The 17551-nt window shown below is 39.2% G+C and overlaps 1 protein-coding gene across 1 annotated transcript in view; it reads right to left on the bottom strand.

Annotated features, from left to right (window-relative positions):
- The window catches only part of EIF3H (eukaryotic translation initiation factor 3 subunit H), an 89985-nt gene that overhangs the window by 8853 nt on the left and 63581 nt on the right, over positions 1–17551 (bottom strand). The window contains exons 3-5 of the mRNA XM_075085639.1: positions 8181–8348; positions 6585–6684; positions 5011–5160 (exon numbers count right to left, since the gene is read on the bottom strand). Of these exons, the coding sequence (XP_074941740.1) occupies positions 5011–5160; positions 6585–6684; positions 8181–8348 (418 nt within the window). The remainder of the gene's footprint in view (positions 1–5010; positions 5161–6584; positions 6685–8180; positions 8349–17551) is intronic.

Consider the following 17551-nt stretch of genomic DNA (forward strand, 5'->3'; position numbering starts at 1 on the left):
TAGCAGCTGTTGTCCTTTCTGTCTCGTTCTTCCCACTGGTGAGCCTTCCATTCGACGGGGTAATGCTCCAGCATCCACAGAAGGAGAAAGCAACAACTATACATTAGCTAAACCCATGGATCACTCACTACACAAGGGCATCCTGTTAGGATATGGATCTGGCTAAGAGACCCAAATGCAAGCCTCCCTTTTCCTGAGGGAACACTCATACCACCAGGGCCTCCCTTTGCAGATGTATTTTAAGGAGAGCAAAGGTGCAATTTGCTGTTGCCAGCAAAGCCAGTTTAAGAGGTTCCAGCACCAGCATCTTCCTGCCTCTCCCTCCCCCTTTGCCCAAGGATTACAGCACTCTCAGCTGTATGGATCCAGCTGTTTGCGTGGGCACACTTCAAACTCCTTCAGTGAAATAGTCTACTGTAAATGCAAAAACACCCTCTGTTGGGGTTTTTTTCTTTTTTCTTTTTTCTTTTTTTTTTTCTTTTTTTTGAGGGAGGCTAAGGGAAAGGCTGGAAGGGAAGAGTGGCAGCCTGACTTTTTCCACAAGACTGTTCCACAAAGTTATTTGTACAGCCATGTTCTGAAACAGATGAGGGAATTAAAACCTTTGAGGGTGGGAGGGGTATAGAGATGAAATGGGGGTAGTGGGGAGGAATGATGCAAGCAGCTGAGGCTGGAACCTCAAACTGGCTCCGCTTCTGTAGGATTCATTATGGGGAACTACACATGAAGCCCACATTTACTTCAGCATCTTTAATCAGGACAGGACTCCAGACACACACTCGCTAAAGGTCTGAAACACCCAAAATGCAGCCTCGAGTCAGACACCAAACCTTCAAAGAGAGGCCGCAATTCACATCATTCTCAGCTTCCCATGTCCTGCTCATTAGTTTTAATTGTCTCTACACACAGCTCGGGGGCCGCAGCTTGCACTTTTGGAGAAGCCCACCTACCTGCACTGGCCCAGGAGGGAGCAGAGGCATCCAGCCTCCGAGATCTGAATCACTGTGCTGTACCCAGGCACCTGATTTTTGGGTATAACTATTCTGAAGCTGGAGGTGTCCAAAAAAGATAGTCCCCCAAACTTGCCGACCATCACTACAAATGAATCCCTTCCTTACTTAATCTATTTCGCTTGTACCTGGCTAAGGAAGATGAGAAAAGGGAGCAGCAAAAGCAAGAGTAAGAAAATGCTGTATCTGCTTCCACTGTTTTTCCACTTTCCATCAGCTCTACTGAGGCCCCTCTCAGAGTCACTGTTATTTGGGAAAGGTGCCACCCTGTGCAGCCTTCCTCCTCCTGGTGAGAACAGCTTTGGGTGGATTAGAGAGGTACTGCTGGGCAAAGCACATCTTTTTGATTAAATTTTTCTAAGGAACATTCCCACCGCTTAGCAGAGCTTGTTTACATCTCAGCATTTCAGCCCGAGTCCAACCTGTGCTCTTTTTAAGAGGATTTTGTTTGAATGAGATATGTAAGTCAGGAGTCTTGAGCTTCGTTCCCTCTTCTACTCCGGCTTTGAAGTGTGCCTTTGGGCAACACATTTACCCTCTCTGTGTCAGCTTCCCCCAACTGCAAATTAGAGATTTTCATAATTATCTTAATAATCCGTTAAGCACATTGAGATTTCTGAATAAGCAGTACTATGTATAAAGGTTAATATTGTTTTCAAAAGCCAAAGTAACCCTCCTTATGTCACTTTTGCAAAAATACTGCATCTGATGTTTGAAAAATATATCTGCCAAGTAGATGTTACTGCAGTAAATGTTCAGCACATGTTTGCTTCTACTGACGCACACTATTAGAAAAATTGCTTGAGACAAATTGAGATATTATAGAACAACCCTATTATGAAGCTAGACCACAAAAAAGCTTTTTTTAATTTAAACTAGATCATCAATAGAATAGGGAAGAGATGGATGAGAATGGGAAAGTTGGTTGTAATTATTTCTCTGAAGATCTGGAACATTATCTGACAGGATTTTAATTCTTGAGTCTCTATCAAAAGACTGGCAGTACTCCAAGGTCTTCAAGACATTTTGGTCCTTAAGGGCAGCAGGAGGATAACAGTATGAGCAAAAGACCTTTACTTGCTATTACTTGCTAGCCTTGTGCTATTCTACCTTCAGCTTTGTTCCCTGGGATATTCCAGTCAATTCAGATTTCACAAAAGAAACAAACTTATGCCCCAAAAAGTAAGCTACTCTATACAATTATCACAAATGTACTTCAAAAGGAGAAAGATATTAAGGTACAGACAAAGTACCTCAAATAGGTACTGCTTCAAACTCAGACAAGGTGGGTGGCTGAATATGTGAGAATCTTGATGAAACAACCTCTCCAGACGAGAACCATGGGTAAATGATTTCATTGCCAAAACTATTGCTTCAGAAGATTTAAAAAGTTTCAGGGATGCTCCCAAAGGACCAAAAGCACCCCCAAAAACACTCCCCACCCCCCATTCCTACAAAAAAAGCAGAATTAAAGCTACTGCCAACTAATTCTACGTTAGCAAAGTTAGGTGAGGAGGACATGCACCAAAATTAAAAAGTTGATACCCGAGATGATTTAGCCGCAGCTATTAAAAGACCAAAAAAAAAAGAAATGCGAGCCGAAAATAAAACTCCAAAATAGCGGGAGTATGAACACCCCAACTTCAGGCATTATATTCTTTGACAGAGAAATCTTAGTTGTTGAATTCAAGTAAAAACTAGTTAAATGTTTCAGCAGGCAGTATAAATCACCCTATCTTGAATAAATGAGCATTAAAATGTTTTAATTTGCCAGCTGAGTTATACCAATGTAAGATAATGCTGAATGTAACCTGCCTTGTAACTAAAAGCAGCTATGAAATATTTTAAAAAAAAAAAGACACATACAAATACCTGCAAATAAACCCATTGGGGTAATTTCCAAAACTTTACTCTGCTTCAAACAAAACTAAGCACATGAAGTTCCTCAAACAGACCAGGTGAGTCAGAAGAATGCTGCCAGGAAAGCCAGTTCAGGAGAAATAATTCAGAAATACCTCTGAAAACTGTTGAATCTGTTGAATTAATTCCCCATTAGTAGGAAATTCTAGACTTCAATAAGCTCAAGAAATTGCTGCCAGGATATAGGATAGTAACTGTGTAAGTTCAAAGAAACACACTTAATTGAAAAGGCACTTTTAACCAGGTTTATCAAGAATCCAGTTCCACCTGTGTCACCATCAAGAACGGCACTGCACCGCTGCAAGAAAACACCCATTGAAAAGAAACTTTGATTCACTAAGACAAAAGTTCTCCTTTTTCCTGTTGTATTCATCCTATGATGGAGTTTCCTTTTTCTTTTGGGGTCATGTTTTTCCTGTTCACTTCTCATCTCATTTACTGATGTGAGGAACAGCACAAAAGCCTGTCTTGCACCAGGCTATTAACACCATCATTCCAGAAAGGAAATTAATTTGTACAGTTCTTATCTTTTATCTTGAGTCAGGGCAATGGTATGGAACCACTACTACGTAAGATGTAAAGCTGATGAAAAACTTCCAATGTGGTTTGTGATCTGTTCAAATTAATTTCCATTTCCAGAATCGTATCGCGTGACTAGCAGTGGCCTGTGCTAGGATCCAGGGTGCTAGGTAATCCCAAACCTTTTTATAGGACCAAATCCATAGAAACAATGAAGGGCAGTGCTGTCAGGTCACCTGGAAACCTGCTGTATCCTCAGCACAGTCCTCCTTTCACAATAAAGTAGTAGAGCTCATGAGGAATCACTGTCATCTCCTACCTCCAGTGCCACCCTCTCCTCAGACAGTGAAAGCTTTCTAATCTTTGACCAAGGAAAAAGCCTAACAGAAAGCCTGCAAAGTTAAACAGTCTGAATATCTCAGAAAAAATTCTTCACTTCATTAATTCCAAGGTGCAAATTCACAGCTTTACTGGAGAAAATGATTGACTAAGTATCTCTTGTGACATCTGTAAATTTCCTGGCAGAGTTCCACCCTGTACCTGTTCTCTCTTGACCAATTTCTCTCAAAGCTATCAGATCCCTTGATACACCCACATAAGCCGAAGTAAAGAAAATGGAGTGGAAAATTTGTGTTAACACAGACAACATATGGACCACTAGCAATATAGATCCAACAGCCTTATATGACTGGAGGGGGGTGCACAGAAAAAAAGGAAGAATAAGAGAGGCCACCAGAATTGGGCTGACTTGGTTGTCAGAGTCAGAGGGGATCAGAATCTTGGCAGACGCCACCTTGACGTAAAAAGAAAGTCTTACACTTGAAAACCTTAGTGAATACATCCTAGTTTCTACATGCAACAAGATACTGCATCATTTTGTGTACCTGGTTATTTTGGTCAGCCCAATAATCCAATTAGCTGTACTGTGTTGTGTGAGATTTAAACACCCCTAAATTTCTGGCCATGCTGCCAGAAGTCACGCCTACTTTGTTATCATAAATGTATTTTCAGGGCAAAGTGCTACAAGAAGAAAAAGTTTCATCCTAGAAACTCTTCAACAATTTCTGACATCAGGAATGCTGGCTATCATGGCAATCAGCCTGAGCATTTTTGCTAGTTTGTCAGACAGATGCTTTATTATTTTCTTTTCAAATGCATCCTGATACCAAAGCAGAACAAATGCAATTTTTATTAAAATAATTTATAGAATTACTTAAGGAATATTTAACAAAACCCATTTTTCTTTTCAGATCTAGTTGCCTGAATTTTCTGAATCTCAGTATTTTCTTGAAGGAGTATACACTGCTGAAAAGATTATACACATCAAGCAGTATAGGTATATGTGCATTACAGACTGAATTTAGTCCTTGAATCTAATGCTATAGTTTTACCATGCAGTTTTTCCTTCAGCAAAAGAACATGAAGGGTAAAGTCCTAACCCCATTAGAAGTCAAGGCAAAGCTTCCATGGACTGTAATGAGACTGGGATTTCACCCAAGGTGTTAAACTGTGGTTTGGGAAAGCGAATAAAAATACATCCATTATTGTAACAAGTACTTACCTGCTAGCCAGACTGAGCAATTCATGTCTATCGGCTACTGCGGATTTCTTTTCCAGTTCCCACAACATCACATTGATCAGGTATGAATTCTTAATTACAATGGGCACTTCTTCAAACATGTTTTCATAAGCAATATTTGCCTTTTTCAAGCTGTAAAAAAATTTAAAAATATTTATTAATATAGCCAGTAACTCTCTTGTTCTTTTTGTTGAATTGTTGCTCCAACAACAATTGGCAATTTTGTAAAAACTCTTCATTTTCATAGTTCCACAATCAAACAAGACTCAAGCTTTGGTAAGAGAGCATTTGCATGGCAAAACCTCACGTTTACAAAGACTAGAAAAAGCTTCTCTAGGAAAAACTCTCAGAAGTCAAGCAGCCGCTTTACTTGCTAATACATTACTTACTTGAAAAAGCCTCCAGCAAGAGACTGTACTGACAGGATTAACTCTGCCCCTTCCAAAATATTTTACTGACTTCCCTGCCATCAGGGTTTCTTAAACAGAAGTGAACGGTTAGTTACCACATGACACTGAAATACCTTTGAAATCATAACTACTGCAATAGAAAACAATTTTCCCAATAGCTGAATAATTAAAATTTTTACTGACTAAAAATTAGATTGACAAAATAACGTGCATTTTGGAATAGTTAAATTCCTTGGCGGATAGTAAGATATAAATTTTAATTGTTTTGTTTTGTTGTTGTTTTTTGTTTGTTTTTTTTTTTTTACAATATACATATAACAACTATTGTTATTGCATTATAATAAAGTGGAAGGTAACACTTTTCATAAAATCTGGAAGTAAAGGCATGATCTACAAGCTTCTAAGGAAATATATCCCTATCTTCTTTGTATACATATTGGATTTTGGAACAAAAACTTTTGCTTTTTACCTTTTTCTCTGCTCCCTGACTAAGCACAGATTTGTTTGTTCATCATGGAAATGTTACGTTTAGACACCAAGTGATGAAATGATCCCGTTTTTCCTCAACTAAGAAAGTTTAACAAGTGCTTGTGGTTTTGCTGTTGAACACCAAGCTGTTTGAGGAAAAAGACAACAGCTAAGGCCTACATCTGTTACAAGCTGCTAATCTTTTGAAACCGAGTAATTATCCCACTTTACTCCAGAAGACTGTGTCCACACGGGTGAGTTAATTTGGAATAAATACAGAAGAACAGCTATTCCAGAATACCTGTTCAATTTTCCTTATGGAAAAAAAGGGCTTAAAGACAGACCAGCTATTTCCCCTCCTCCATTTCTTTTTTTATATTTTTGACTCTGTTCCCAGATATCTTCACCATGGTCCTCACAGCCAGCCTTCCGACCATCTCCAAAATTAGTTCAAGTTCCACCACTTCAGCCCTTATTTAGGTGCCCAAAGGCAGACTTTCATGCCTTCTCAGCCCACTGTATCAGTGCATGTCTATCGCTACCCGTATGTATCCAGTTTCCCCAGCACACACTATTATAGGAGATTTTAAAATACAGTAGTTCATCATTCTGTCTCCCCTTCTGCCTCCCAGATAATCTAGCAAAACCTATAAGAAAACATTCTTTGAAGTTACTTACGCTTCTGGAGAGAAGTCTTTTTCTTTGCAAACTTCCATCAGTTTGGGAGTCAGCCTATATGCCTTTAGTGACAAAGACCCTTGGGCAGTCTTAATGGGATCTATAATTAAAAATGGAGGAAGAGTATTATTACTAACCCCAGATTGCTGTTTTTTAATATCTGAATGACAACCAGGAAGAAAAGAACTAAGTAGTCATATTTAAAAAAATAAAAAAATTAAGATAACCAACACAGAAAAGACACTACCATGCAAGTAAACCTATTGTACTGAAATGTAGAATACATCCAATTGTACACAGTGAAGATAATTAATAAACTTGGAGAACATGAGGGATCTAGACCCATTCTACTCACAACATTATTTCCCCGTTAAAGGTCTAATGCATATTTTCTTTTCTTTCATATGAACTATCCACAGAACTTATGCAAGAGCTACCTCATTTAAATAAAGATTTTTCCCTCCAGTCATTATGCAGTAAATTATTCATTAAACTACATTTTATACAAAAAAAAAAAAGGTAATTTTAGAGTAGCAATACGCTAATTCAAATCAAGTTGCCCTGCTGCTTCGTGCATAACAATGTAACTGGTATATAAAAAGATTAGTTTTGCCTTGACATACTCCACTGAATTTAGGGGGAAATTTTCTAAACACACTGTTACATTCCTAGGACAAAGAAGCTTAACACTTGCAGCATGATAACGGCTGAAGCATGCCAACATGAGAATAAAAGCTGTGTTAACATTCATGTTGTCTGAAACTTAACACAGTAAAACTTTTAGCAATCGGTGATAAAATGAAAACCAAAATAGACTGAAACAAGTGGAAAATTCATCAAGGTCTGATGATGCAATGTTTCCAGCCAATATAAGTATACTTTAACAACTTGTTCTTTACTGTAATCCAATTGTTAACATACTGAAACAATTTTGGGGCAGCTCATAAGATTGATCGTATTCATTAGTATTTTTTCTGACAGATACTCAGGACGTTACATTTACTTCTCAGCTGGAAACTATATGCAAGTCTGCCAGATATGGCAAACTGTGAGTGTTTGGGGAGGGGGAGGCTATAAAGCTGTTAAATTGCCTACGGTTCTGATACAGCACAGAACATCTGGTCTGGAGAGCTTGAGGAAACACCATTAAATAGGCAGAAAAGAAAAAAATCTTTGTGCTAAGAAACAGTCCAGGTTTTGTATGCTTCTGTCAGAGGTATAAAAAAAACTTGGCAATTCGTGCAATGATTGGTCAGTCACGTACAGAGCCAGACACGCTAGCAAGCGGGGTTTGTTAGACATCTGGTCGGGTTCCACCAGCCCCTTCGACGAGGGAGGGGAGATGAAGGAATAAAAATGAAGCAGCTACTCCAGCATTCCAAAACGTACACATCAGGGCTCTGATAGCAAGAAAAATAAACAGAAAGAAGGAAACCCTGTCTAGACTTAGCTGCTGCTGAGGCTGCCGTAGACACAGGGTTGGTATTTACTCGAAAAGGCCTGCCAGGCTACTCTTACAGGCAAAAGACAGAATACAAAAATAGTAGTAATAATATTAAGAGGGGAAAAGAATAATAAAGGAAACCTCATACTAACCGTAAATGAGAACTACAGACTCCTCAATTGCGTGCTGGTAACTGAACTGGGAGTCCAGGAGGGCACGAGTGACAAAAGAGCCATAGTATGTGGACTGGTACCAGCCAACGTGAAGATGATCAATGTTTACGTGGCGCAGGCTTCGCATCATTTCCATCTGGTATTGAACTAGATTAAATAAAAAATATGTTTAAAAAGTAACCTTACACAATCTACTATTTTGAGAGCGAGCTTGATATTAAATGAGTAAATTGTATTTTACTTTATTTTCATTTTTGCAACTACGTAGAAGTTTGTTAATTCACTGCTGGACTATCTTCATTAAAATCCAGGGCTTCCTCAGAGAATGAGAGCAAGACTAGCCTGCGTAAGCAGACTTTTTTCAGCTGCAGTTAATTGCTAAAGTGATCAGACTGCTACACGTCATTTACAGTGCATATTACCTTTCTCATTCATAAAAACAATTTCTGATACTGGGTTTCATCACAGAGTAACATTTTGTCATTTAGTAACAAGGAGATATCGTGATTTAAGTTGTAACACCATCCAGAATTAGATAACTTTTGGAATCAAAAGAATTATTATTTAATGAGAATATGAAATAGAAGGTAAACTATTTATGTCTATTTCACAGTATAAATCTATATTTTCAGTATTAGAGTCTGGGGGACCAGCTAGAGCTGACAGACAGTTTTGATTGCATTTATCTTCAATTTTTCAACACCGTTTCTTCTTTTTAGATGTGTATACATGCATGTATGCATATATTATACATAATACACATATTTATATACAGTAAGTTTCCTTAGACAGTAAAGAACATTTTTTGTCAGGCTTTTTAGACCAACAGCTGTGATGTTTCATTGTACCAACGCATAAATTCCGTTTCTACTAAATGCTTCATTCAAATAGATTGCCTCGATGGAACAGAATTCTATTCAGGAATGTTTAACATAATCCCATCAAGCAGATCAACACACCTTATCACTTATCAGACCTTTTAAACAGACAGACACTGTGCCTGCTGGTTAAATTTAAGGAAACAGATTTCAGTGCAATTATCAGATGAACCAACACTCCCAGCCAACTGATAGGAAATCAAATGCAACAACACTACGCAATGCTTAAGTTTTGTCTGCAGCTGCAAAAATTACTAAGAGAAAAACCAACCCCCTCCTATGCATTCATTTTTTTGCTAATTTTTTTCAAGGCTTCTCCTTGCACAGATGAAAATGTGATATTCATTATAAAAGAAAGCAACATAAATTAATTAGAAGACAGAATGTGCTGCATTTTCAGACCCTACTTTATATCCTTTCAAGAGAATAAAAAAAAATCCAACCATATTCTTTAAAGATATGGGGAGACACTTTTCAAGATTGGACAAATATTTTTCCAACTTATCACTCTTACAGCACAAACTACATTCTGCAGTCTGCTGGCCCTTTTCATTAAATTGCCATATCTTACTGACTGTACTTTTAAAGTAATCTACGTACACTTATATAAACCCTTGCAGACTTTTTCCATCAGCACATGTTGGTGCTTGCATTCTATTTCATAATATCTTAATAGAAATGACTTGCAATTTGTGTTTCATCCAGGACACTATGATAATACAGCACCCCAAAACTAACACATCAAAACGATCCAGGCTACAGTCTGAAATCCCATAATACACTAAAAGCAAAGTAAAGGCCTGCACCATTTGGCTGTCTCTGAACCAAGACAAATCTAAAAATGCCACTATGCTCTTCAGGACAGCCAGACAGTAGAACTGAACAAACAGCCATTTTTATGTCCGTATGAAAACCTTCCCCATGCCAGATCAAAACAAATTTTAAACCCGCTTTCATTGCACAACTTCCAGAAATAGTGGCCAGTTTCAAGAATGCTCCTCACAGAGCAGCCCCAGTGCTTTAGCAGGTAGCATCTCAATGTTTTTTCACAAAAGCAAAGCTAAAATCTAGGTTGTCGAAGGAGCTTAAAGGTTTTGTAGGTGTTTTGGGGGCAAAGATGTTAAGTTTCTAATTTTTACAATTAAAACGTAAAGAACAGAGACCTCCTCTGAAACAAACAAACACTCCTGTTGTGACCAAGATTTTGAATTGAAAAGCATATGATCCATTTATTAAATGTAGCTAGAATAAACTGTTTTGGTTAAAAGAAGCTTTTCAAAGACATACCTGTGTGGAAAGCAAGTAAGACTTGCTTTTGACATGACGTGCTGCAACATGCTAAAACACGAAATTATGGTTAGATCTTTTCTAGCCAAATGAAGGCCTGAAAAAGGAAAAACTAGAAAGGGATTTTCAAAAGCATCTGAAAGAGATAAAACTTTTTTTGAGAATGAGATTAAATGTGGATTTTTAGCTAGACTGCTCCTTTCAGTGGCGATTCTCTCGTAACTGAGGACACTGTCCAAGTACAGGTGGTCATGTAACAATGGGAAAAATGAAATCATGTGGCTGACCCATTCAGAGAATTTCTCCCTTAAGACGTGTAATGTTAAAGAGAGAGAATAGCCTAAGAAAATATCCAGATCTTTCACAACTTTATTAAAGGTATATCATGCTCTTAAAAGTGTTCATCTGACAGGTAACTGGTAATCAAGTTCCAGGACAACTTATTTTCTTAAACACCGTATAACCAGCAATATGTAGCTGAACATAACTGCAAGTGATATTGTCTAGAAGAAAAAGGACTCACTGAAAACCATCCAGATTTCAAGTCAGCAATTCTTCCTCTCATGACTGTTAGCAGTTAGATGATAATGAAGGCAATAGCGGAAAAATCTCAAAGAACCAATAAAGCATCAATAGCTAACATCTCTGCCTTGGGAAAACAACTGCAGAAATTAAAACATGATGCAGTCCCCACCAGGGAGAAATGGAAACTCTTTTAACCAAACATATATATTTTATAACATGTATTAGTAGCTAGAGAGCTCCAACAAGCTGCCAACTTGCACAAATGGATAACAGCCCCCAAGTTGCTTTTGTTGATATGTTACCACTGTTTCTTTACATCTTTTGCCCAATCTACAGAACATAATCTTTTTACCTGGAAGTTTAGCACAGGCTAGGCAACCGCTCTCTCCTTCTACCTAGTTGTCAATCTGCTAGGACTTGGGACGATCACACACTATTTCTAACGAGGAGTTCACTGTTTCACATCATAGTCCTTTTCCCAAGCTCCGTCGCAAACGTGCCACTAAAGAATGCCACTAAATCTGAAAGTGCCAAGAACTAAGGTGAGCAAGGAAAAGGGCAGGGGAACAGCCAGACCAGGATGCTTCACCCCTCTCCCCCACATTTAAACAGTGTACCTATAAATTTAAGCAAATTATTTGTTCAGGAGTGTCCTTTTGATAAGGAAAGCCAACAGTCACGCTTCTTGCATTGAGAACACTTGCATCGACCCCCTGTTCTCCTGAGCACCTCTCTGGGGTGGATTTTTTGTTGTTGTTCTTGTAACACAAGATTCTGTCTTTGCCATTATTTAGAAAAACCCTCCTTCCTCTAAAAGGGCAAATTTTTTGTTAGTTTGCAAATAAATGGGGGGATTAATGCAGCTAGAAAGTGTTATTATAATTCGTCTAAAGCAGAAAAAATGCAAAACAATACAGTATGGCTGTTCTGCTTGAATGTGATTGACTTGTGTGAATTTTGTACTAACACAATCCCCTGAGTGAAAAAAGTAAACCCTATTACAGTAGTTTAGTGTTGTTGTCCCCATCCCCCCCAAATTCAAATATGTTTTAACAAACTTGTAGAAGATTAAAGAAAATACTAAAATAATGTTAACACTTCTCTAAGAAGTACTGGCAACATTAGATTTATCTGGGCTTTAACACATAGAGGTCTACACCCTACCTTATCAATTAGAAAATAACATACCTAAAATTACATAATAAATCAGAGACAAGGCCAAGAACTGAATGCTAACGTAATGATCCTTTCAACACTGGGACAACTCAGCCACATACTCTAACTACCTTAGAATATCCTTGGTCAATAACTTTACTATTTGAAAACCTAATTCAAGAATAGGTCAAATCAACTAAAGAAAGGTCCACGTGATGATTTTAAAATGCAAACAAACCTAAGACACCAGAGTTTACAAACAACTAGCAAATTCATATCCTTCTTGGTATTAACAGCTTGCTTCTAAAATGATTCCAAAACAAGTGTTCTTGTAGCAACCTGATACATGATGCAAGTTTGTTTATCAGTAAAACTGGATCATTTTTATTTCTTTATAAACAATTCATTAAAATCCAGCTCTCAGGAGGTCACATATCAATGTACTTGTTGCCAAAATTTAGTCCTTAAATAGTTCTTGTTACTATCAGATGAGATGCGTTTCAGCCTGGCCACATTCAGACTGGTGGTAAATATTACGGCATGGGAAACCCTGATCAATGATGGCCTGGAGCCAATACATTGGATGGCACCTCAGATGCTCAAGGCCTTAATTTCCAAAACATATCTCAGGTTGATATGCCCTAAGAAATCTGGTTTTAAGAGCAGCAACCAATATGTTTCCTAAAAAAGCCATGCCCACCAAAGCAGAACAACTGTGTACCCAGTATCACATGCCATAGACTGATTTTACATTGGTGCGCACCCAGCTCGCTGCAGTGTACGCAGGACACAGGCAGCACTACCAAAGGAGGTAACAACCAACTCTACGCTATGAACCCCTAACACCTGCATAGCCTTTAGTTTGGAATTCACAATTAAGTGTTGGTTTTGACTCACGTTTCACAAATTTGTTCTTGAACTATGAACTCAAACAGCAGAAGTTACACATGCCTTCCCGAGGGCACGTCACCGATTCAAGAACAAGGTGGACTTTTGCGGCTCCTTCACCCGCAACAGCCTCCTCAAAAAGGCTCTGTGGCCTGTCTGAGGATGAATATACTTTCCTCGCAGAATCCTGGGCACCCAGAAGATAGATGAACTAAAACTTAGGGTTGTCACTAACTACAATTTACTGAAGACTGGGCATACTTTCCAAGGGACACAGAAGTCCATCAGAAGAAAGAGCATCCAGCCCCTGCCCTAACAATTCTCTGAACTGAACTGGCCTGGCCACATGAACATGGCAGATTTTGGTTGTTCTCATCAAACAATATTGAAGAACAGCTAAAATATTCCTTTTATAGCACCACTAATAATGTGAATAGTATTTTTAAGGCAGTAATTTGTCTCTTTTGAAGCGCTACCATGTGGTAGCATGCGTACTGAACAAGTGCTATATGCTACATGGTACTTTTTAACAGCACAAAAAATCCTGCTTTTTCTATACATATTAAGCTTTGCCAAACCACATGTATGCTTCAGACAGTATCTTCAATGACTAAAACAAGTTAGCAGATGCTAGTTCAAGGAACCAGCGTATGCATTTGAAAAGGAGGAAAATTGATTTATTTAATTTAATTAAGCACAGAGAATTATGGAGACAACAGATTAATTCGTTTCCCTCTGCACACACAATCTCAATTAATTGTCTAAAAAACTATGAATCACAATGACTGCATCTATTGATAACAATTCCAACTGTGAAGATACAAATATAATTAGTACCACAACCAACTTATTCTGGTTAAAAACTACAAATAAAAACGATGGGCAATGAGAAACAAGAATTCACAGTTAATTCTGGCAAAGGTGATGTTTTATCTCAAAAAGCCTTTAGATACTGCTGAAATACATTTCCTAAGCTTAAGTGTGCAACACACATGCACGCATATATTTGCAGATTTTTATCTACATCCAACACCCCCCACCCCCCATCCCCCAGTTCTCCCAGGACAAATGCACAAACTCAGTAACTCAACAATTCTCCTATTCAGAGAGAAAAAAATTAAAAGTAAATATTGCCTTCCTCAATAATATTCATTTCCTCCTCTGAAATATCAAGGCAGGGTTACAAAACAGTACTCTATTTTATGTGCTTTTGCTATACTGGGCTGAAAGCACCTGATCTCCTCTAAACTTGGAAGCTAAGCAGACCAGGGCCTGTGAGTGGCTGGATGGGAAAAAATCACCTGAAAGCAGGCAAAAGTCCAAGAGTCATAGTCAATCATAAGACCACAAAACCAAAAAATGAGTCAAAAGAATTAACTCCATTTTAATTGCTAAATTCAAGGATGAAAAATAGGGCAGAACGTATTTGTCCAAAGTGGATTAAATTTTTCTTAAGGAATTGTTATATTTTAATAAATTAGTAACTGTGGTGGAAAAACTGCACACCATCTGAAAAGCACGCTTTACAAATCTGCATTTTCTTTAAAGACTACGGGATAAATCAAAAGCAAATCTGTAGTGATCACCTCCATCTATGCCACCAACGCTACCGCTCTAGTAAGAGCAAGCCCAACTGCCTTGTGAGTAGATGCTTATTACAGGAACTTAGGCTTTGCTAGTGTCTTAATGCTTTCAAAAACTGGAAGTCTTTCATTTTATGAGAAAGACGACGAGAAAAAGAAAAGGAAGAACTCTAGAGTAACTCTTCATTGTGCATGCTCAGTTAACTCATTCATTTTTAACCTTGATCACAATTCAATGTTAATTTTACTACAGCACTATGATTATAACTGTGTTCTACAGAAGTATGGGACACCCAGAGGAGGTATCACTATCAGTAGGTGAACAGTGAAAAGTAACAGGAACACAATAAAAATAAAACAACAGGTTTGGAGTGCTTCTGTCTGGAGATACTTACCCAAGATGTACACGTGTATCTCCAGATATTTATTACCAGTTTAGACAGCAGTCGCCCATGCACAGTCTCCACCAGAGCTGATGACTAGAGGCTTGGCAGTACGTGTCCTGGAGCGTGGGACACCACCACGCCAATGCAGGCAGTAACTGCCCATGACCACCTTGTCGCTTCACAGAGGTGGGTTTCAGACATGGGCCAGCATACGGAAAGGGGGCAAGGTAGGAAAGGGCAGCTCTGTCACTGGTGGGAATAAAGGAGGACATGGACAACTTTTCAGAGAGAAAAAGAGTAAAACAAGGGAATGGGGAGCACGGGGATGTGCGTGACGGGACAACGGGAAAGCAGCAAATGGAAGCACACCACTTCCTGCACATGTGCTGGCACTCGCCCAGTGTTTTCTGACAGCAAGCTTGGGGCTCTGGTCTGAGCACATAACCAATGAATTAGGAGGCAATCAAACTAACCAAGCTATCGTATCATTTTATTAACACATGTCAAATACTCAGATAAGTCTTTGGACAAAATAAATAAGTCTTACTCACCACACAATTCTCTACACAACTCAACATAATGGAAACTTGTACTATTTTTAAATAAACACACCCAAGCCCCAAGAATAGTCTAAAGAAGATGGGCAGGATTGTCAAGATAACTTGCAAAATTCTCTTCTAAGGTATGCGACATTATTCCAAAGAATAAAAGCATTATAACACTATCTTCCAGAAACAGCAAAATAATTGAGTCTTCTAATAGCATTTTTTAATTCAGATATCCATTTTAAATTAGCATCTTGAAATTAAAGTTGAAATCAAGCAATATAATTTCACTATTTTGTTGAAGAAACCAACTGCCAGAAGAAAATGCAATATATTTTGAAGGTTTTCTGCCATATATTTGGAGTAGTTTTCTTGGCATTTATATAGAAAGCTTCATCTTTGCAGTATCTTACAAACACTCACCACTCAATCCTCAATCTTCTCCTATATGACAGGTAAACATTATCTATATCTAAGCATCCATTTGGCTTACTACACTACTACTTTCATGATGACTGATAATGGATTTGACACAAGATTGAAATCTTTAAGTTTCAGCCAGTCATGACAGCTGTAAATTATACTACTAAAAATGCCACCAGGGCAACTTAATTCTTGCTTTCCTTGTAAAAGAACAAGAAGATGCTATCTTGTTTCCTTATAAACATCAAATGCCTAATGAAAGCATCAAGTGTTCTTTATTAGGAATGCATTCCCATGAACTACAGCACCTTGAAAAGCCTTTACTTACACTATTTTTGCCCACAGAATCACAGAACAGTAGGGGTTGGAAGGCACCTCTGGAGACCATCTTGTCCAACCCCCCTGCTTGAGCAGGGACACCCAGAGCAGGGGGCACAGGAATGCATCCAGGTGGGTTTTGAATGTCTCCAGGGAAGGGACTCCACAGCCTCCCTGGGCAGCCTGTGCCACTGCTCTGGCACCCTCACAGGAAAGAAGCTTTTCCTCATACTTAGGTGGAACTTCCTGTGTTCTAACTTGTACCCATTGCCCCTTGTCCTGTCATTGGGCACCAATAAAAAGAGCCTTGTCCCATCCCCTTGACACCCACCCTTTAGATATTTATAGGTATTGATGGAATCCCCCTCAATCTTCTCTTCTCCAGGCTGAACAAACTCAAGTCTCTCAGCCTTTCCTCATATGGGAGATGCTCCAGTCCCCTGATCATCTTGGTAGCTCTCCACTGGACTTGCTCAAGGAGTTCCACACCCTTCTTAAACTGTGGGGCCTAAAAGGGGACACAGTACTGCAGATGTGGTCTCAGTAGGGCAGAGTAGAGAGGGAGGATAACCTCCCACCACCTGCTGGCCACACTCCTTTTAACACACCCCAAGATACCATTAGTCTTCTTGGCCACAAGGGCACATTGCTGGCTCATTGTTAGCTTGTCCACCAGCACTCCCACATCCTTCTCAACAGGGCTGCTTTCCAGTAGTTCAGCTCTCAACATGTACTGGTGCACGGGGTTGTCCCTCCCTAGGTGCAGGACCTTACACTTGCTCTCGTTGAATTTCATGAGGTTCCCCTCGGCCCAGCTCTCCAGCCTGTCCAGGTCTCGTTGGATGGCAGCACAGCCTGCTGGTCTATCAGCCACTCCTCCCAGCTTGGTATCATCAGCGAACTGGCTGAGGTTACACTCTGTCCCTTCGTCCAGGTCGCTGATGAATATGTTGAACAGGACTGGACCCAGCACAGACCCCTGGGGAACACCACTAGTGACAGGCCTCCATCCAGACTCTGCGCCGTTGGTCACAACACTCCGAGTTCTGCTGTTCAGCCAGTTCTCTGTCCACCTCACTGTCCACTCATCCAACCCACGCTTTCTTTAGCTTGCGTGTGGGGATGTTATGGGAGGCAGTGTTGAATGCCTTGCTGAAGTCAAGGTAAACAACATCCACTGTCCAATGAGTACCACTCTGCCACTAAAACGCAAAGTAGGATTAAAGGCATGAAAAGGAATCAGCATGGTCAAAAACCACCTGGAAGTTACAGTAACCTTATATCTGACTAAGCACCTCCTTTAATATTTTAAAAAGTTTAGTATGATTTCCTTATGTTTCTTTACTGGCCATTGATTTTTGC

This window comes from Phalacrocorax aristotelis, chromosome 2 (genome assembly GCF_949628215.1).
Source record: "Phalacrocorax aristotelis chromosome 2, bGulAri2.1, whole genome shotgun sequence".
Lineage (NCBI taxonomy): Eukaryota > Metazoa > Chordata > Aves > Suliformes > Phalacrocoracidae > Phalacrocorax > Phalacrocorax aristotelis.